The sequence below is a fragment of the Bos javanicus genome, chromosome 2 (genome assembly GCF_032452875.1).
Source record: "Bos javanicus breed banteng chromosome 2, ARS-OSU_banteng_1.0, whole genome shotgun sequence".
In the NCBI taxonomy this organism is placed as follows: domain Eukaryota; kingdom Metazoa; phylum Chordata; class Mammalia; order Artiodactyla; family Bovidae; genus Bos; species Bos javanicus.
In genome coordinates this window covers 25,171,460-25,193,827 of record NC_083869.1, presented here as the reverse complement: position 1 = coordinate 25,193,827, position 22,368 = coordinate 25,171,460, and the positions used below count along the sequence as shown (strand labels likewise).

General features: G+C 40.2%; 1 protein-coding gene across 3 annotated transcripts in view; it reads right to left on the bottom strand.

Moving 5' to 3' along the window:
• Positions 1-13,469: 13,469 nt before the first annotated feature.
• METTL8 (methyltransferase 8, tRNA N3-cytidine) overlaps positions 13,470-22,368 on the bottom strand; it is a 70,354-nt gene continuing 61,455 nt past the window's right edge. For all 3 annotated transcript variants that reach the window (XM_061435495.1, XM_061435496.1, XM_061435494.1), the window contains 5 exons: positions 21,512-21,575; positions 19,545-19,684; positions 15,746-15,852; positions 15,545-15,610; positions 13,470-14,787 (listed from right to left, as the gene is read on the bottom strand). In XM_061435495.1, the coding sequence (XP_061291479.1) occupies positions 14,597-14,787; positions 15,545-15,610; positions 15,746-15,852; positions 19,545-19,684; positions 21,512-21,575 (568 nt within the window). In that variant the 3' untranslated portion in view covers positions 13,470-14,596. The remainder of the gene's footprint in view (positions 14,788-15,544; positions 15,611-15,745; positions 15,853-19,544; positions 19,685-21,511; positions 21,576-22,368) is intronic.

The window sequence follows — 22,368 nt, the reverse complement described above, 5'->3', positions numbered from 1 at the left end:
ACTCAGACTCACGTCCATCGAGTCAGTGATGCCATCCAGCCATCTCATCCTCTGTCATCCCCTTCTCCTCCTGCCCCCAATCCCTCCCAGCACCAGAGTCTTTTCCAATGAGTCAACTCTTCACATGAGGTGGCCAAAGTACTGGAGTTTCAGCTTTAGCATCATTCCTTCCAAAGAAATCCCAGGCTGATCTCCTTCAGAATGGACTGGTAGGATCTCCTTGCAGTCCAAGGGACTCTCGAGAGTCTTCTCCAACACCAAAGTTCAAAAGCATCAATTCTTCAGTGCTCAGCTTTCTTCACAGTCCAACTCTCACATCCATACATGACCACAGGAAAAACCATAGCCTTGCCTAGATGGACCTTTGTTGGCAAAGTAATATCTCTGCTTTTGAATATGCTATCTAGGATGGACATAACTTTCCTTCCAAGGAGTAAGCGTCTTTTAATTTCATGGCTGCAGTCACCATCTGCAGTGATTTTGGAGCCCCAAAAAATAAAGTCTGACACTGTTTCCACTGTTTCCCCATTTATTTCCCATGAAGTGATGGGACCGGATGCCATGATCTTCGTTTTCTGAATGTTGAGCTTTAAGCCAACTTTTTCACTCTCCTCTTTCAATTTCATCAAGAAGCTTTTTAGTTCCTCTTCACTTTCTGCCATAAGGGTGGTGTCATCTGCATATCTGAAGTTATTGATATTTTTCTTGGCAATCTTGATTCCAGCTTGTGTTTCTTCCAGTCCAGCATTTCTCATGATGTCCTCTGCATATAAGTTAAATAAGCATGGGGACCATATACAGCCTTGACATACTCCTTTTCCTATTTGGAACCAGTCTGTTGTTCCATGTCCAGTTCTAACTGTTGCTTCCTGATCTGCATACAGATTCCTTAAGAGGCAGGTCAGGTGGTCTGGTATTCCCATCTCTTTCAGAATTTCCCACAGTTGATTGTGATCCACACAGTCAAAAGCTTTGGCATAGTCAATAAAGCAGAAATAGATATTTTTCTGAAACTCTCTTGCTTTTTCCATGATCTAGTGGATGTTGGCAATTTGATCTCTGGTTCCTCTGCCTTTTCTAAAACCAGCTTGAACATCAGGAAGTTCATGGTTCACATATTGCTGAAGCCTGGCTTGGAGAATTTTGAGCATTACTTTACTAGCATGTGAGATGAGTGCAATTGTGCCGTAGTTTGAGCATTCTTTGGCATTGCCTTTCTTTGGGATTGGAATGAAAACTGACCTTTTCCAGTCCTGTGGCCACTGCTGAGTTTTCCAAATTTGCTGGCATATTGAGTGCAGCACTTTCAGAGCATCATCTTTCAGGATTTGAAATAGCTCAACTGGAATTCCATCACCTCCACTAGCTTTGTTCATAGTGATGCTTTCTAAGGCTCACTTGACTTCACATTCCAGGATGTCTGGCTCTAGGTCAGTGATTACACCATCGTGATTATCTGGGATGTGAAGAATTTTTTTGTACAGTTCTTCTGTGTATTCTTGCCACCTCTTCTTGATATCTCTGCTTCTGTTAGGTCCATACCATTTCTGTCCTTTATCGAGCCCATCTTTGCATGAAATGTTCCCTTGGTATCTCTAATTTTCTTGACGAGATCTCTAGTCTTCCCCATTCTGTTGTTTTCCTCTATTTCTTTGCATTGATCGCTGAGGAAGGCTTTCAGAGGTAGCATTATTAAAAGCGGCTTGGAACTTCTCTAGAGATCCAGTTGCTAAGACTCCACTCTCCTAATGCATGGAGCCTGGGTTCAATCCATGGTCAGGGAACTAGATCCCACATGCTGCAGTTAAAAGATCCTGTATGCTGCAATGAAGATCGAAAATCCCACGAGCTGCAATGGGAGACCTGACTCAGCCAAATAAATAAATAAATATTTTAAAAATGTTTGTTTTAAAGGACTTGGACACCAGAGGGTATGTGACACAGGGGCTACATCTTGAGGACTTGGTTTACATGCTGTTTGGTTCTTGCTGGGTAGCACATGACTAGATTTATTCATGGAGGGCTTTGAAAAGCATCTGAAAAATTAGGATGCTAATTGATATTTTTTGGGTTGGGTAGACTATGGTGGTCAAATGGTAGTGGCCAGCTAAAGCCAAGAGACTTTAAGTAGGAGATACCACATCTCAAACAGATGGGCACCCATCCTAATTTGTGGGCATCTAAAGAGCAAGGGCCAAGTCTTATTCATTCCAGTATGCTGTGTCCAGCAGTTTCTGGCACATGGTGGACAGATGCTTAATACAAGCTTGAAATGAACTGAATGTAAGCCAAGGAGACAGCAATAATTTGAAGTAAGAAAACTCAACTCTTTATAGTTAGGAAAAGTTTCTTATGCCTAATTTACAATACTTATATTACAGGAAGAGTACATTTTTCCTCCTTTCAAAAAGATAAAGATTTGATCACCATCCTTTGTTTTTAAAAAATCTATTAATTACCACTTATTAAGAACCAACCTGAACTGCCTCTTGATAACCTATATGCAGGTCAGGAAGCAACAGTTAGAATTGGACATGGAACAATAGACTGGTTCCAAATAGGAAAAGGAGTATGTCAAGGCTGTATATGGTCACCCTGCTTATTTAACTTGCAGAGTACATCATGAGAAACACTGGGCTGGAAGAAGCACAAGCTGGAATCAAGACTGCCAGGAGAAATATCAATAACCTCAGATATGCAGATGACACCATCCTTATGGCAGAAAGTGAAGAGGAACTAAAAAGCCTCTTGATGAAAGTGAAAGAGGAGAGTGAAAAAGTTGGCTTAAAGCTCAATATTCAGAAAATGAAGATCATGGCATCTGGTTCCATCACTTCATGGGAAATAGATGGGGAAACAGTGTCAGACTTTATATTTTGGGGCTCCAAAATCACTGCAGATGGTGATTGCAGCCATGAAATTAAAAGACGCTTACTCCTTGGAAGGAAAGTTATGTCCAACCTAGATAGCATATTCAAAAGCAGAGATATTACTTTGCCAACAAAGGTTTGTCTAGTCAAGGCTATGGTTTTTCCAGTGGTCACGTATGGATGTGAGAGTTGGACTGAGAAGAAAGTTGAGTGCTGAAGAATTGATGCTTTTGAACTGTGGTGTTGGAGAAGACTCTTGAGAGTCCCTTGGACTGCAAGGAGATCCAACCAGTCCATCCTAAAGGAGATCAGTCCTGGGTGTTCACTGGAAGGACTGATGTTGAAGCTGAAACTCCAATACTTTGGCCACCTCATACGAAGAGCTGACTCATTGGAAAAGACTCTGATGCTGGGAGGGGTTGGGGGCAGGAGGAGAAGGGGATGACAGAGGATGAGATGGCTGGATGGCATCACTGACTCGATGGACATGAGTCTGAGTGAACTCCGGGAGTTGGTGATGGACAGGGAGGCCTGGTGTGCTACAATTCATGGGGTCGCAGAGTCAGACATGACTGAGCGACTGAACTGAAGGACCAATTATCTCCAGGCATCATGCCTTTGACTTGATGTGCATTATATTTAGTCCTTGCAACAATCTTCGGGTATGCAATATGATCTCCAATTACTGAGGCTCAGAGTTGTTAAGTATCTTGTTTAAGGTTACACAACCAGCAGGAGCACAGCTAGGATTTATATCTAAACAGGTCCCATATTTCTTCTCTGAGGACTCTCTTTCTGTTTCTACCTGGGAGCTAGCATTCTCATCTTCTAATGTGATATTCTTCCAGGGTTAATAAACACATTTTCTTCAGCCTCTCTAATCATGGCTCCTATTAAAAAACTATTAATAATATTTTATCTGTCACTGGCCTTCCCCCAAGTTCTCCATGTTCTTTGAGTTTGGCATCAACCCAGCATTTAAATACTATTGAGTGGGGGGGAAATATCACAGGTTTTGATTTCAACAAAAGAACTGAATCATCTCTCTTTCCATTTTACATCAGCATAGAGACTACTTTGCACCGATTCACATATTCACAAAAAAGTCAAAAATTTAAAAAGTGAACCAATAAAAACCATATGTAAAATAGATAGTCAATAGGAATTTGCTGTATGGCTCAGGAAACTCAAACAGGGGCTCTGTATCAACCTAGAGGGGTGGGATGAGGAGGGAGATGGGAGGGAGGTTCAAAAGGGAGGAGATATATGTATAGCTAAGGCTGTTTCATGTTGAGGTTTGACAGAAAACAGCAAAATTCTGTAAAGCAATTATCCTTCAATAAAGAATAAATAAATAAATAAAAAACAAAAAAAACCCTGGTGACAGCAGGGTGGTGAGGGGTGGTTTTGTTTACTTCACACAGACAACTTGATGAGGACAGCAGCAAAAATCACTGAGCATTGGACCAAACATTTCTAGGGGTAGGAGCCTAGGTCCTGGCACAGCACACTCTGAAGTAAAGAGAGACTACAGGGCTCAGGAGGCAAAGTCAGACATAGGTTTTTAGTCCCCCTGTGGCTTATTATTTATTTTTTTGGCCGTGCCACACGGCTTGTGGGATCTTAGTTCCCTGACTAGGGACTGAACCTGCGCCCCCTGCAGAGGAAGCGTGGAGTCTTAACCGCTGGGCCTCCAGGGAAGTCCTCTTCCTATGGTTTACAGCAGGGCAGGTCAAGGGCGGGGAAGGTTGTGTCCGGGTGCTGGTGTTTCATTCCCGGTTCCTGATGGGGTCGGCAGAGAGACTGAGTAAATTTGTATATGGTGTCTAATGAAAATCTTGGGCTTTCCTAACTTTACCTTTTCCCGTTCACCCCTTCGTTCCCCATACCAAGGGGAATGCCTGACATGTAACTGGTACACATCGGCTGTAGTTGTTCTTGGCTGTTCAGTCGCTGAGTCATGTCCAACTCTTTGAGAGCCTATGGAGTGCAGCCCGCCAGGCTCCTCTGTCCATGGGACTTCCCAGGCAAAAATACTGGAGTGGGCGGCTACTTCCTTCTCCAGGGGATCTTCCTGACCCAGAGATTGAACTCTCCTTTCCTACATTGGCAGGTGGATTCTTCACCACTAAGCAGGGAAGCCCCACACACTGACTGAATGGGCAGTAACAAGGAGATTGTGGGGAGAGGGCAGGAACCGGGAAACAATGCCAGGAACTGGAGTAATTTTTTTTTTCCTATTAATTTACCATTATTGTGTTTTATGAAACTATTGATCTGGGACATGTGGAAATTGATTAAAAAAAAAAAGCAACCAGTGGTTCTTCACTTCGAATAGTTTGAGAAGTGCTGGTGGACAGTGAGTCAGTGTAGAAGTGCTGCTAGGCAGAGTTGCAAGACCTCCTGGCCATTTATTTAGTGACGTCTAGTAAAGATTTAAGTGTAGTGGGGTTCCCAGAATAAGTCACTGGTTTTAACTTTGGAAATTCATTTTGTTTGCAGTTCAAAGCATACTGTGCAGATTCTACCCATCACTAAGGCAGATGCTTACAGACCAGGTAAGCTGCCGCAGGCTTACAGGTAAATGCTGAGCAGATGATTCAGCAAGTGACAAAATGGCAAAGTAGAGTCCATTCCACACTGTTCTAGTCTCAGCAGATGTGGGGTATGTTTTAACCCAGTACTCATAAGACGTTGGGGTAATTTCCACTCCTGTTGTTTCTTGCCATGTGGAGGGACAGCAAATGGTCTCTTGAGTCCTGTCTTCCTCATTCCTGGGAGAGGTGAAATGACTTAGATGAAAAGTGAATCTGGGAAGTGAATTAGGCATGTTTAACCTAGTCCTTTTTCACTGTCTCTTGGAAGCCAGGTACTCTGTAAAAGGTTGGGGGCATTCACTCATGGGTAGATTCTCCTGGCCCAGCTGTCCAGCTGCAGGTTTTGATTCTGGGGTTCAGTACTAGGGGGACAACTGTTTCCACGCACCCTGAGCCATTCTCTCCAATATCAGCTTCACGTTTTAATTTTCATCTTTTGGCACCTTGGTCTTTCTCAGTTGGTTTAAAATGTGGGCAAGCAACACAGGGATACTCTGGGGGCCTCTTGAACTTCACCAGATGGGGATGACTACATATTGTGGTATTGTATCACAGGCTCTTCTGGCCTGTATTTACTTGCCCTCATTTCCTTGTAGAAGGCCAGCACATCTTAATCATTTGGTGACTCTATTATACTGATACCTAATATGTTCCCTTCTGCAAAGTAGGAGCTAGACTTTTCTCTGTTACACTGGTAAATGAGGACAATCTGCTGGCTTGGCCAACGTCCCCTTCTGCCTGCACCTTTCTGGGTGTGTTTATCCTAAAGCTGCACCCCATCTTTCCAGATTTATGGATATCAATAAACTCATACTTTGTGAAAACAAACACAAGGCTCTGAAATCAAAAGTAAGAATTAGATAAAAGCAGGTCTTTGCTCTTCTAAAACGTATTAAGAACAAAATGTCTTAATGGCCATTTCTGTGATATGATTCAGGTAAACAAAAAAACAGCTCATGGCCTCTGAAGCCTTTGGTTCTTCCTGGGCCAGGTTAGGAGGCATTTAAGCTTGCAGTCTAGTTCTCTGAATTTCAATTACAAGTCACTCTTGCCACCATCTTCCCTGACCTTGCATTTTTCTTTGGGTCACTGGAACAGTATTTGGCCACTCTGCCTGTGAACACTGCCTACTTTCTCTAGGCCAGAGTGCCAGCTGCTTCTACTGGTAGCCTTCCATGGTGGTGACTGTCTCTATGTGCCTGACCCTGGATTCCTTGTCACCATACTGACATGGTATGCTTCCTTAACTGTACCTTGTCTATGCCAATAACTTTGTCTGTAACTCCCTCCCCATATGGTATTTTATTTGCCATATTATTTTCTATTATAGATTAAGTCCTTAAAGACAACACCCCCCCAATGTAGTGAAGACCTTTATCAGTCAAGGTTTTCTATTTTTATCATTCAACTATTCTAGTTTAAACATCTTTTAATTTAAAAATCCATCAGTATATTTAAAGTATAGTCTCCAGGTTTAGAAAGTTACTGACACCTCATAACAAACTATGGATAAATTCCCCATGGTAGAATGAATGAAGAGTAACTTATATATAACCGTAACTCTAGTATAGATAAAGATGGACAACTAGAATCAAACTTAATGTAAATGTGCCAGGAGAAGAAAGCACAAGATTTACAAAGCTTACATGAAATAAGAAAATGCAACTGGGTGATAACCAAAGCTTTGTTGACTCCGCAGTCTTGCGGACTTAGAAAGGGAGGTGGCTCAAGCGATTCTTTGGGTGTCACAGCTTCTTCTTTCCCAGGCCAGGCAGTTGGGTATGGAGCTGCATGCAGTAGGGGTGAACACTGCACGTGTTGTGTATCATTTTCATTGTAGGTAAAAAACAGCAAACAGGGAATTCTTCTTGAGAGTTTCCTTGTACCCATGATCAGCTTCTGAATGCACTTGGAGGAGAAACAATCCTATTAAAATGTCTCTCAAAAGCCAAAGCTAAATGAATAAACATCAAAACTTTGAGGAATGGGGGAAAAAAAAAATCTATGAGGAAAGCATCAGCTTGCTTATCCACGGAATGAGTAGAATTTTAATTCTCATTCCAGCATGGGGCCATTGGGCACCAAGCTCCTTTCACTCTGGGTAGAAAACAAATCCCCAGGTTGCTACTGAGCCAAACTTTAAAGGCCAGTCAGGAAATGAGCAGCACTCCCCCAAATGGGAAAGCCTGGATCAGTGTTTTTTTTCTAAAGTAAACAAAAGATCTGCATAAGTATTTCCTTGCACTATTTGGCAAGAGAAAGAAGCACCTGGAGAGTGAGTGAGGAAGAGAAAGCCTGTAAGACATGGGAGTAAAACAAGGATGGTTATAATGAAGCTTTGTCTCACTAATCTCCAGAGCCCAAGTGTTCTATTACGAAACAAAGCAGCAAATGAAGAGACGCTCAGAAAGACTGGTTGATTAAGAATACATTCAAGACAGGATAAATAGAATAGATGCCTTTCTGGATCCTGAATTTCATCTTTCATTTGGATTTTTTAAAAACCTTTAAAAAATATCTTCCAGAGAGTCAAAGTGGAATATATACATTAAAATAAATGAGGGCTGTGAAGGAAGATGTATGAGCAAGGAGAAAAGCTATTATCCTCGGAGGCAGAAATTTCCTTGCTTCAATGCGGCATGTGACGCTGGCAATTTCAGCCATTCTCTTTCAGGCAATTTTCAGTGCAAGTTCCAATGCTGCTTACTGGGACGCTGTCTCAGCTCACCTAAAGGAGGGGGGCATAACTAAAGATGTATGGAGAGCTATTACGTTCTGTTCAGCAGGACAGACTCAGGAGAAAGACAAGTTTCTCTCAAGAGGCTGGAGGTGAGAGAAATGGGGCAGCAACCATAGCTGCTTTTGTTAAGTACACAGCATTAAAACAAAACAAAACAAAACAAAACACGGCTGAGCGACTGAGCAACAAACTAATGCAAGAGACTCAACAACATCTCATTAATGTCAGGAAGTTACAGTTTTAGAGCTTTTTACCAATGATAAAGTCTTAAAAGACTTGAAAGGGGTGATTGTCCTTCCCCAAAATGTTCTGAACCAACCAACAATTGATATCTAAAGATTATGTAAGAAAAAAAAAAATTAACTTCTGCTTTTCCTGCAAAGAACTAGAAGTCTCATGTAAAGGAGCAATGGGTTGAAAACACTGCCAAAGAATCTGTGTTAAGGATAACAGTTTTCTTGAGTAGGCCCAAGTAGGAGAGATGTTCCGGCCTTTTGTAGGAGGCAATCAATAGCTCACCTAATTTGGCAGGTAACACCTGATAGAAAAGCATGTATTTTCTGGAGTCCAGGCTCTACTTAGTGCCTATCTGCTGAAAGAAAATCAAAGATAAGGACATAAATTACAGGGACACCAAGGACACTGCTAACCAAACACTATGTGTGACTATTTGACATCTGCTGCTGCTGCTGTTAAGTCGCTTCAGTCATGTCCGACTCTGTGTGACCCCATAGATGGCAGCCCACCAGGCCCCCCTGTCCCTGGGATTCTCCAGGCAAGAACACTGGAGTGGGTTGCCATTTCCTCCTCCAATGCATGAAAGTGGAAAGCGAAAGTGAAGTCGCTCAGTCGTGTCCGACTCTTCGAGACCCCATGGACTGCAGCCCACCAGGCTCCTCTGCCCATGGGATTTTCCAGGCAAGAGTATTGGAGTGGGTTGCCATTGCCTTCTCCGATTTGACATCTATGTGCTCTTAAATATCCTTTTTTGCTCCCTATGTAATGTTAACATTATTTATCTCTTCACCTGCCTCTAGCTCTTCCTGACTGAAGGTTAAGTGGTTGTGAAACCACATGCACTGTAGAATCCAAAGCACCTGTTTTAAACCCTTGGCTAGTGGTGGTGCCTTGTAGTGTGCTTTTGACGAGCTCTGGGAGCAGCTGAGGGTGGGCTGCTTTGAGCCATCTGGAGGTTTTAATGTGCCCCATGCAGCTCATGCCAACCTGGCTTGCCAGAGTCAGGGTCACTGTGCCCTGAGACACTTCAGAATGGTGCTCAAGGGAGCCATGCTCTGCCGCCACCTGGGCCCTCTCGCAAATGAACTTGCACTTTCAATTTGATGCTGTTTTTCTTACCCTCTGCAGGCACTCACAAGCAGAACTATTATTACTTGCTTGTTACTGCATGTTGCTGATTCATACGCAGAGGAAAATGTAATTTTGTCTTAACACCTCTTCCCTGTCATTTAAGGCATATGTTAATGAAAGACAGATTTTGGCATCCACTCTCCTCTGCAGCTTTGAGGCCACAGTATATATTCATTATAAATGAAGATGCAACTGTTATTTTATTTCTATTTATATTTATAACTACACCAAAGCCATCTTGCAGGTACCTTTGTGCCTCTCAAATCTCAAACCATATTCCAAGAAATGCTCAACATTTCATGCTTGAATTGGCATTAATGTGGCATTCATGTACATACAATGTTTTAAATAAAGATGTTTTCACTCATATTTTATTATTGACACTTTCTGATCACATATTTTAGATTATGCTGGAGCTGAGCCCTTGAGGACACTTTAAGAGTTTTTCCTTCCACTTGCAGTACAGACTGATTTTTTTTTTTTTTTTAAGTGAGGAGTATGCAAGTGATGGGTGCTCTGCTTGTTTGGAGGGGAGCCAAATAGAAGTCTGAAGCCCCAAGGGGGTGGGGCCAGAGCAGAAGTAAACATATGCAGAATGCTGAAAAGAGCTGACTGCAAGCTTCTGCTTTGTCATTCCTCTCCCTTCCTTTCCTCCCCTTCCTTCCCAGTGTGTAATGTGGATAAGTGCTGCCTACTTATTTCATAGACACTGGATCTAGAAGGAGCTGTCTCCTTGAAGATCGTCTGATCCACACTCCCACCCACTGCAGTAATTCTTTGCTTGATTCAGGAGCTCTTTTTCTTCTCCAGCAGCTTTCCCGAGCAGCATTGTAGCCTATCAATTAAAAGTGGACTGGTGAGAGGCAGAGTTTTTAGAATCAAGACAGTTCTGTGTCCACACTGTGTTTCTGCCACTGACTCGTGGTGATATCCTAGGCAAACTACCCAATACCTCAGAGTTCTAGTCTTATCTGTTAAATGGTTACAATAAAAACTAATTTGTAGGAGTTTGAGGTTTAAATGAAGGAATAATGTGGTATATAAAAGTGTAGTATATAAAAGACTTAGCACTCAGAACTAAATTAAGAGCAGCTAAATGGTTCAATAGGAACCATGACCCATGTTTCCTGTCTGACAGGCAATACTTTTCCACATATTTTACCGTCTTTCTCACAAGGTCTCATAAACCCAATGAAAACGTTTCTGTTGCTGGAGTACTCTGTATGCTGCCTTGTAGACTGTAGCTGCTGTTATTAGTAACAACATCTCACACATATTCAGTACTTTACATTTTACAGTGCACTTTCACAAGCGGGGAGGTGAATAACCACGCCAACATGTCTATTGATGACTAATAGAGGCAGGAAGCAGAAGGAACAGAGGCTCTGAAAGAAGTCTATTAATGATGCAAATGTGAAGTTATCTGCACTTGTGAGAAGCATAATAAGCATTAACACCAACTGGAAGTAACAGTGCATGATATATTCTGGCTTCAGAACTTGGCTTTGATGAGTTAGAAAACCAGAAGAACACAGCATAGGAGTTTGGGGGCAAGAATTTAAGTTACCTGAAATTTAATGGTCTAAATGCTTCGGATGTCCAGGAGGGCAGCTCTTCACACATGGGTGAATAATTTTCACGTACAAATGAGTATAGCAATGATATAGACTGCACAATGGTAGAAACCTCGATGTGTTCATAATTTAGAGACAAAGCATATGGAACTGAGACAAGCAAAACAAATAAGTTCTCAGAAGTCAGCGTTAAATGGGTGTTTCAATACTACAAATGTGTCATACTGAAATGCAAAAGTTTTAATAATAGAAACTGTTACCTTGGCTTTCTCACAACCTTCTGAAACAGTACTTCATGTGCGTGAGAATTTTTACATTTGGAAAATGCTCAAAAGTGAATTTTTAGAAATGGAGGAAAATAGAGGGTGCATTTTTAATATAGCATATTTCATTATTTCTGTATTATAAAATGAATGAATACATCTTTTTGTTAGAAAGAAAATGGTCCTTTTGAAATTCAGCTCCCTCAGCAGATGAATTTTTAAATATCAAACTCTGCCTAACTAGTCCTACCGCTATAGATGAGGAAAAATGAGAATTTCATGCAGCTATCAATTATTTTTAAACTAATACCCAAGCAGATACATTTGTAACATTTCATGATTTCTTAATATCTATAGGCAATATCCCAAATCAGGTCTTTCTCTTTTTTTTTTTTTCCTCTGCCAAAAATCTATATTTTGTCTGGTAGCAAATTCTAGATAGGGGGTTGATTCAGGTAGGCTAAAGGAGAGAAAGCAGAAGACACTGATAGAAATGGCCCGATGAGCAGCCATGTGGAATAGGAGGTCTATGCTAGACAGAGCCCAAAAGAGCCCAGTTTGTGTCTCACAGTCCAAATTTGGTTTGATGTATTTTTGAAGTTTCTAAAGGTTAACTACATGCTGTAATACATTATAGAAAGACACGAAGCAGAATTTTACTGTGCCAGTCAAGAAGCTGGCTTGAATCTGCTATTTAGGACTGAGAGAGACAGTACAATTTACATGTGTGAGAATGTGGGAATAATTTTACCTTCTGTTGTTTTTAAAACCACCTTGGGCCATGATTTTTAAATTTGAGACACAAGAAGATTTGCGGGGGGGGGGGGGGTTCCCATAGTAACATTAACTTATCTAAGTGCCCTTGTATGTAATACTTTCAATACTAGTTTGGCTTTAAAATACACACTTTAATTAGGAAAAACAACTGAGTTAAGAGTCTCAGGCAAATTTTGACTTTTACATTTACTGCATGTTTAAATGGAAACCTTGATATTGTACTTCTGAGGATTTGCTACCAAGGCAAATGTATGCAGATACCTTTCGGGATTTTCCTTGCCCCCATCTCTGACCTCACTGCATTCCATTCTATTGACGACTCCTTGATCAATCTCTCTATAAATATATTTAAAGCACGCTGTGGCTAGGATAAAACAGAAACAAACCAATCTTGAATGGCTCCAGTCCAGAGGTGAGAACCCAACGCACCCTCTTATTTAAGGCTGTCTACAAGCTGATGCCCTCCCCATCTTTTCTCCACTATTTTGAACCATGAACAGCCCTATCAAACATACTCGTCTTCTCACCATCTTCTGAGAGCGTACGTTCTAGAACTAGTCTGAGACCTACCTCCTCCCACAGCCCTAATTCTTTCCTTCCATCCCACAGCTAATCTTTCTCTCTCTTCAGAACATTATTACTACACCACGCTATGTCTGACTGGGCAGCATCCCTCCCCTCTTTTTTTGATCAGTGTCCTCATTTTCCTTTGAGGAACTTTCCTCCATTCACTATGGTCTGGTGGAACCATCAAATAACCTGCCCTGACTCAGTCTGTCAATAAAAGAATCCATGACCCAGCTTGGATTAATCACATCCTGCCAGGAAGCTGAATTTTAAGTGAGTTCAAAAAGGAAAACTAGTTGGAATGATCATTCTAGGTCCTTTCAAGAGATTGTCCATGTCTTTGAGATTTCTGTGGCTCATAATCAAAGTCTGTTAGCTGAAAAGCTCCCTATTTGAGTAGAAAAGAAAGAAAGTGAAGTCGCTCAGTCATGTCCGACTCTTTGCAACCTCGTGGACTATAGCCCACCAGGCTGCTCCGTCCACGGGATTCTCCAGGCAAGAATACTGGAGTGGGTTGCCATTTCCTTCTCCAGGGGATCTTCCCAACCCAGGGATCGAACCCCCCAGGTCTCCAGCACTGCAGGCAGACGCTTTAACCACTGAGCTACCAGGAGTACTTGCTCATATATTATCTTGCTCATGATTTAGAGGCTTGGGATGCACACATTTTGCTTTGCCAGCTAGAACCTACTTACGCTCTCAAAACACAGGGCTGGGACTTTATTTATTTATTGTATTATTCCATATAATTCAACACAAAGTAAGTACTCAGTATACATTTTGTAACAAATGAAAGCCCAGTCTTAGAAACTCCATTTTTACTAAATGCAATTTGCAAGCCAATTTATATCTTTTTTGAGGCAAAGTGGTAAATACCATTTTCATTTTTTTGGACGCACTGGGTCTTTGATGCAGCACACGGGCACTTCATTGCTGTGCGAAGGCCTTCTCTAGTTGCACTGAGCTGGGGCTGCTCTCTAGTTGCGGTGCCCGAGCTTCTCATTGCGGTGACTGCTTCTTCTTGTGGAGCACGAGGGTGGGCAGGTCTAGTTGCCCCATGTCATATGGGATCTTAAGTCCTGGATCAGGGATTGAACTCACGTCCCCTGCACTGGCAGGCAGATTCTTAACTACTGGACCACCAGCAAATAGTAAAAAATTTTTAATTGCTACAATTTAAGAATTTTCCTGGGTAAATAGTCTTTTTAAAGAAGGCTTTCAACTTGTACACCAAAGAATAGCCTGAAAATAATGTTAGCATTAGTCATACTTCCCCTATTTTAGGAAAGGAAAGATAAATTAAAATTCTGTTTCAGACATTAGTCTCTAAATTTAAAAAAAAAAGGTTTGGGGATGGACAACAGACAATAACAAAACAAAAAAATAGGCCTTTGCCTTGGTCTTGTGACTTTCCTTGGAAACAAGGCAAGCTGACTCTGCTATCAGTTAACAATGGAGGAGAGTTCAGCTGTGTTCAACTAATGTATAAATAAAGGAGATGGTTTTTTTCACTTCTAAAAAATGGCAGGCTTTGGTTTCTCAGAATCATCTGACTTATATCAGTAATTTACCTAAATGCTTTTAAAACTCAGAGAACAAACAAAATGGTTAAGACATAATAAATCCAAACAAGCTTGAGCATATTAAGTTTTGAAAACACAGAATGTTGTGCTCTCTTCCAAGTCACTTCTGTGTGCTTAAAATGCATAAAACAGTCCATCCACGATAAACAGCAGGATACATAAATTCTCTTCTTCTGACTGTCTTTTCAAAAATGAAAGATTTACTGAAGACTCTGAATAGTGTAATCCTCTGGTTTTACCTTAACATGATACATAGTTCATTCATGAGAAAGGACTGAAAATACCAAGTTGGAGCTTTTTTGAGTCAAGTGTAATGGCTTCTGGAATTTGCCTTGAACCCACACTCGGTGCATTTTCACTTTTTTTTTCCTATTAACTTGTAAGCGACGATCAACCAGATTTTGCTTCTCATCTAACCCAGCCTTACAGAACATATTGTGCACTTCCCCTGTGAGACAAAAATGGCAATCAAATATATGACATGTGACTTGGGGGCGGGGGGAGGGGCAGTCAAGAACAATGGAACATTAATGGAATGACTGACCATATGAATTTCATTTATACCAAGAAACATTTTCTAGTACAAATTGATGAAGGAAACCTATGACACCAAGTAGGCTTCCTCTACTTCACACAAACACACCAAGTATAAACAGCTGAACACAGCAGGTATTAATAGATACACAACAGTACTGGTTGCAGCTTTCAATATTTTGAGACATGCCCTAGGTCTAAATTCTTGCTGGTCTGCAGAGATCCCAAATGGCACATTATAAAAGTACTCATGTAAGTTTGGGGAAAGTACTTGAATGCAGAATTCATTTTAAATGCTTTTTTTAAAATGAGAAATTGACAAGCGATAAGTAATTTTCTATGGACTCTTAAAATCAAACTTCCTCTTTTGACTGTGGCATGTCATCAATTTTTTTATGTCTGGGCTAATGGTACCTCCAAAACGGAAACTTCATTTGGGCATGAGAATGAAACAAGTGATTCTTTAAAGCAGTTTCAATTGGAAAGAGATTAAAAGGCAAAAGGCCATTTTCAAGCTTTTACACACAACAGTTATAATCACTAAAGTGTAAAGACATCTAATGTTTAATCAGCTCCTGAAGCCTCATTTTAGAGCTTTTGAGTTTCTCCCTGCAAATTATACCCAAGAAAAGTTTCTACAGCTAATTATTTCCTCTTATAGATATGCATACCTTTTGTAAAGAAATATGCTCTGGTGCCATCTCCTCGAACATAAAAATTTTCAGATAAACAATGTCCTAAAAAAAATTGTGACAAGAGAAACTTAGTATTCCTTAAAAAAAAACCACCACCTACAACAAAACTGACATGAAATGTAAACACAGCATTATTTAAAACACATGAAAATAATTCCAAACTGAATATATCATTACCTCTTTTAAAACGAAGCTGAGTCTTATCATATCTTCCATAGTCCCGAAATAACAGCATTCCCCCAGGTTTCAGTAACTTGGACAGTCGGTTTATAACACCTTGCATCCTTTGAAGACAAAGCAGGAGACTGTGGAAGTCTTGTTTTCTACGCCACATTTAACATTCTTCATGATAAAATAAGCATAGCTTGAGAAGGCCAAAGAAATCTAAGCCACAAACATAAGGGCACCAAAAACAAAAGTATTTTGTATAGAAAGAAAAAAGGACGGCAATTTGCTCAATAATCAGATTCAAAGAGTCTAGAATATCAAGAAATCACCCAGATGACTAGAGTGGTAACTTCACGTAGCTTGATGTCAAAACTGAACAGCAAAACCACACAGACATTCCTGATATTTACAGCAAATTCAGGTAGTTACACGGCAGAAAAAACCGAAGTCGTTTCATTTTCCTTGCATGACAAAAAATATGCCAGAGCTGTCCCAAATCAGATATACCTAAGCAGGGACATCTTTTTCTCCAAAACTAGCTGCTTTCCCTCCTGACTTCTTTATTTAGTTCAAAGGTACCATCATTCACTGAAGTGTAACACCTCAGAAAAATCTTTGACCTCTTTTACTTTTCTCTTTTTCCATTATACTCTTCACAACTATTCAATCATCAAATTGTATGTCTTTTTATTATCGTTATTACATATTTGGTATTTTCTCTCTTTTGTTTCCATTAGTACTCCCTTAGTACAAACTCCATCGTTCTCTGGCTGGAAAGAAAATTTCTTCCTAACTAGCTGTATTATTTTCCCTGCCAATCCTTCCTGTACATTATTGATGAGTTATTCTGCTTAAAAAGATGGTTTTCTCAAATCATCCCTTTGTGCAAATTTTCATGATATTAATCCATAGGATAAAAATCTTAGTTCTCTTAGTTTCTTAGTTGAATCCTTAAGATCACCTACAACTGGCCTCAATTAATCTTTCCAACATCTTTCCCACTGCTTCTTAATCTGAAGCATCGCTAGCCAAACTGTTACATGCTTCATTCTGAGCCGCCCATGACTGTGCTCACGTGGCTTCCCCTGAAAAAATTCTCTCCTCCTTACTCTCTGCCTATTTAAATTCTATTCACACTCTAAGCCCCAGCTCAATACTGGGAAGCCTTTCTTTCTTTTACTGTTTATTCTACCCATCTGGCTCCCAATCAGACATGACCTCTTGTGACTGCTCTTGATTTAATGTTTTTTGGTTAAGTGTTCAAAGCCTTACGTGTGATTATGGTACAGAGATGGCAAAGATTTCAGATCTCATAACAAGCCAAGTGACTGACACTGGCTGCCAACAGAGCTCTATTAAGGACTCAAGACTTGCTGGGAATGACAATCTACAAAATCAGTTATCAATGTCGGCCCTGGGCAGAGAATGGTAAATGGCAGCCTGTGTAGTAAGTCCTTTCTGTCTCTGCTTTATACAAACTACTTAAAGCTCCTGAGCATTTCTTATTTTAAAAATGAAAGGTTTGGATCACATAATCTTTAAGTTCCTTCCAATTAAAACATTGTTCAGTGGAATAATGGGGTGAAAGAGTATGTCAGGTAATGAAGTAGGTAATGAGAAACTGAAAGTAACCATGAAAATAAGAGACAAAAAAAAAGTGGCATGACTAGGAGAAGATCTCATTTAAACAAACGAACATAAGTGCATGAAAAATAAAACTATTTTTCCTTGTTTATTTTATTACAGGTTATTTTCACACTGTGCTTATATCCTTAGGATCTGGCAATTAAAACCATATCTAAAGCTTAAAATATTCACTTTTAGGATAAATGGTTTATGTACAGAGAAAAATCTCTTTCTGCAATTATTAGCAAGACAAGCATGAAATGAAAACACAGAAAAGCAAAGAGTCAAATACTTCAAAATGTAGCCTCCTTTTGCAAACCCTTTGCTCCCAACTGTCCTTTAAAGTCTGCAATGTGGGTCAAGGCAAGGGGTGGGGAACTGCTTCTCTTATCAGTACATCTTGGCTCATAGTGCAATTCCAGAGCCAGTTCCTAAGAAATGCAGGTGGGAGTGGGTTGGGGATGACAGGGACAAGACAAGAATGGGGAAAGCCCCTTTTCTCTTAAGATGAGAAAGAAGAGATTTTTTAAAAAGTTGTTTATCTATACAATCTCTGTGTAGATCTTTAGAAAATATATTATATTTTTATTTCAATGATAAGAAGGACAGTTACTTCTTGTTTTGTAGCCTTCTATGGTTTACTCCCATTTAAGCTGGGACCCCCTAGACTCAACGGCTTGCTGAATTGCTTTTCCAAGCCGGCAAGAAGCCACTTTTCTAGAATTTTCCTGGGGCTAAATCTACTATCACAGTGCTAGATGACCTGAAACATACTGCCTCACTTTTCACTTACTATTATCCAACTTACTCACTTACCTCATTTTTAGATCATTTCCATGTAGGTAAGAAAGTAGCTATGTAATGTACTGACATGATACATCTGAATCTATTTTATAATAAACAGAATGAATATATGTACTATAAAAACAATCTTTTCAAGATATCTGCTTCCCCTTCTCCTTTCCATTCAATTCAAATCATGAAAAAACATATAATCTAAACTAATATAAATAGCTTTTTTGAAGGTTTATTTTGAATTGAAACATTTCCTGTTATATGTGTTAGATAGAAAATCTTGTTCATTATCCACCTCCTCTATCCTTTTAGCTGTGAAACAAAATATAGATGATATCTTTATGCTAGTACCTAAATAATGCCAATAGCCTAAACAGGTTAGCAGAAATAGGTTACAGAAACTGGGAGGAAGTAACTTCATGGAACTTGATAGATCTCATTAGGTGCAATTACATATTTCATTCATTATTTGGAAACCTAATTTTTTTTCCTACAAGTCATCAAAGTGAACATCTCTGAATGAGAAGTAAAAGGCCTGTAAAGGATCCTAGTGATCTTATAGCAAAGAAAGAAGTACACAGTGCTTGATTTCTTTGGGAAAGAGTAACACTCACCAAAGTGGTCGATGCCAAGTCTGCACCTACTAACCAGAAGATCACAAAAACCCAATTTTAAGACACATTCTGAAGGGACAACCCCAGACGTTTAGCACACTTGTGTCTTAATACATACAGAGTGGAAAAATTTTAAGAAAAGTGATCATTTTAATTGCTGTAATATCTCTTTGTGCTTCCTCTTTGGAGAAAAGCTATATTTACTATTTCAGAACACTATGTGAACAAAAATATTTAAGTCATAAATACTTAAATGATGGCACTAGACCAACCTTAGATTATAAAGGTCCAAGGTTAATCTGGAAAATCTTGATAAATCCTAATTCCCTAGTGGGCTTCCTTAAAACAAATATTTTAAAGACCTATGTAAAGCCAGATTCACAGCCCACCTCATTACGAACATTCAGCAAGAAGCTAAATCAAAGATGTTTGTTTCTGATCACCAAGTACAGTTTCCCTCTTGGGAGACTATTAGGCTGTTCTGAATTTGTAATTTTCTTGAAGCACTGTCACTTTTAATAGGTATGTGTCTTGCCAGAAGATGCTCACTTCTTTCTGACAGTGACAGAAAGCTCACTAATGAAACAGTTTGGCCAGTTTCTTTCTAAAAGTCTGAAGAAAGGAAAAACTGCATTTAAAAGGCTGCATATTACACGTAATGTAGTTCACTAAATAATAAATTCAAGAATTGTCATTTTTGCTTTGATAGATCTGAAAGCCACTCCTGATAAAGGGGCTGTACATATTTGCTCTGCCCTTTCGTCATCATTTACCTGTCAGGATGAATAGAAGACAGAACAAAGACTAGGAGAATGACATCCAGGGTCCCATCCGGAAAAGGGTAGGGTAAGCCATGGTCACAAACGTCATGAACAAAGGCACAGCACTGGGCTGCTCTGTACGATGCATGAGACTGTCATGATAAAGGAATGAAAAGACAAAGTTTTTAGCAGACTTCTAGTATTTTTTTTTTTTTCAAATCAAAAAGGTTAATTTAACTTCTCCCAAAGGCCTTTCTTCTATGAATTTGATTTTCTGATTAGGTGTTCTGTTAGCTTATATCAAACTGTCATAAAAAATTAAGTCTAGCACTTGGACTTGGTAAAAAATATTCTTTTGCAACCCTTCTTTAGCTTTAAAAGTGGAGTAGGGCAGTCTTTCTGGGTCAGCAGGCAGTAGTGCTGGAAGCTCACCCTATGTTACTTCGCAGGCACTGAGATGGTCCTCTGCACTCTCTCTCACTGCTTGTTCCATGCCTCCTTTGGCTTAATCAGTAAATATCCTATAGTATGTAATCAACATTAGGCAATGGTGATGACTGTACAACTCTGTAAATATACTGAAAAAAAATCACTGGATTGTATACTTATAAATGGTGAATATTATGATATACGAACTATATCTCACTAAAGATGCTATTTTAAAAATGCATTAGAGTACACACATACTATTTGCCTATAAAAACAATACTAAAAGAATATATACCAAAATTCTGAGTCACTCTAGGACTCCAGAAAGCATGACTATAGGTAAATTTTATCTTTCCCTTTAGGCTTTTCAGTATTTTAGAAAATGTCTACAATGAAAAACTAGTAACCCTTATTACCAGAAATTATGTTCCGTGTTTACCAAACATTTTTGTTAGCAGAATTTCCATTCCTTTTCAATTTTCTAAAATTACCTCTTTTTGCTATGATAATGCTTACTAGAATTTGGGAATTGGTCAAATAAGACCAAGTGCCAACTGTTTTCCTTATAGTCAAGGACATTTTAGATTTGTGATAATGCCTTTTCAGACCTTTTTTTTTGTTTTTGCAGAATTTTTAATTTAATGAGTGCCTACCATGTGCCAGGCTATGTATAAAGCTCTATGCTATGCTATGCTATGCTAAGTCACTTCAGTCGTGTCCGACTCTGTGTGACCCCATAGACGGCAGCCCACCAGGCTCCGCCATCCCTGGGATTCTCTAGGCAAGAACACTGGAGTGGGTTGCCATTTCCTTCTCCAATGCATGAAAGTGAAAAGTGAAAGTGAAGTTGCTCAGTCGTGTCCGACTCTTAGCGACCGCATGGACTGCAGCCTTCCAGGCTCCTCCGTCCATGGGATTTTCCAAGCACGAGTACTGGAGTGGGTTGCCATTGCCTTCTCCGGTATAAATATAAATATCACCCTGTAGGAGCCACTCCCCTGAATTCTAAGTCCCAAACAACTTCAATTGTTTTGATGATATGATTTGCAAAATAGTAAAAGCTCAGTTAAAAACGGTCACAGATGTGCTTCCCTGGTGGTCCAGTGGTTAAGAGTCTGCCTTACAATACGGGTTCAATCCCTGGTCGTGGAAGATCCCACATGCCATGGGGCAACTAAGCTCGTGCACCACAGTTACTGAACCTGTGCTCTACAGCCTGGGAGCTGCAACTACTGAAGCCTGAGTGGCCTAGAGCCTGTGCTCTGTAACAAGAGAAACTACCACAATAAGAAGCCCACGTGCTGCAGCTAGAGAGTATCCCCCGCTCTCCACAACTAGAGAAAGCCCATGTGCACAGTAACAAAGGCCCCGTGCAGCCAAAAAATAAACAAAAAAATATAAAAAAATAAAATGACACGTCTCAAAAATAAAAAAAAAAAATGGTCACAGATAACATTTGATGCAGTTACATTAAAAAAAATCACTTCAACAGTAAATAAATTAAGATTCTTTTAAAATACAGCTCTCTTTAAAGAAAATACAAGGCATACCTTTACTAGCTCCACAGCTCCAGAAGCAAAATCACAACAATAAAGAAAGAACTCCGGCACATTCCTATGAAAAAGGAAGAAATATTTAAATCTAGAGTTCAGATAAGCTGAAGCAACACAAGAAAGAAACTGTAGTTGAAACTTGTTAATAAGTACCTCTTTACCAGAATTTTGGATGACCTTGGCTTGCTGTTTCTTTTGTTAAGGTACTGTTCTCTAGAGTGGCATGTGGGTGCCTTCATGTTGTTTCTGAACCAACACTGTCTCAAAACACTTACCAATTACAGGGTAACTTTCAAGTTCCTGATCTGGTTGTAAAGCCCTCCCTTTCTTGGGCCTACTTGCCCTATATTCCAGCATACTCTCACATGAGAAACCTCTAAAGCCATCCATCAGCAGTGCTCAATCTTGCTCCTACCCCTTCCAGGCACCCTTTCTTGTCTGCCTCCAGCTGGCATGGCCTGTAATTCCTCTCAGCTTGTTACTCCTAAGTCACTTCAGTCGTGTCCAACTCTGTGCAACCCCATAGACGGCAGCCCACCAGGCTTCCCTGTCCCTGGGATTCTCCAGGCAAGAACACTGGAGTGGGTTGCCATTTCCTTCTCCAATGCATGAAAGTGAAAAGTGAAAGTGAAGTCACTCAGTCGTGTCCGACTCTAGCAACCCCATGGACTGCAGCCTACCAGGCTCCTCTGTCCATGGGATTTTCTAGGCAAAAGTACTGGAGTGGGGTGCCATTGCCTTCTCCGCCTCTCAGCTTAGCCAAGTTCTTTTCTCTCCAAGGACCCTCCACCCCATGTCTGTTGGCGCCTCATTCCTTTTCCTGTGTGTACACTTATTTGTTCCTGGGTCTCTCA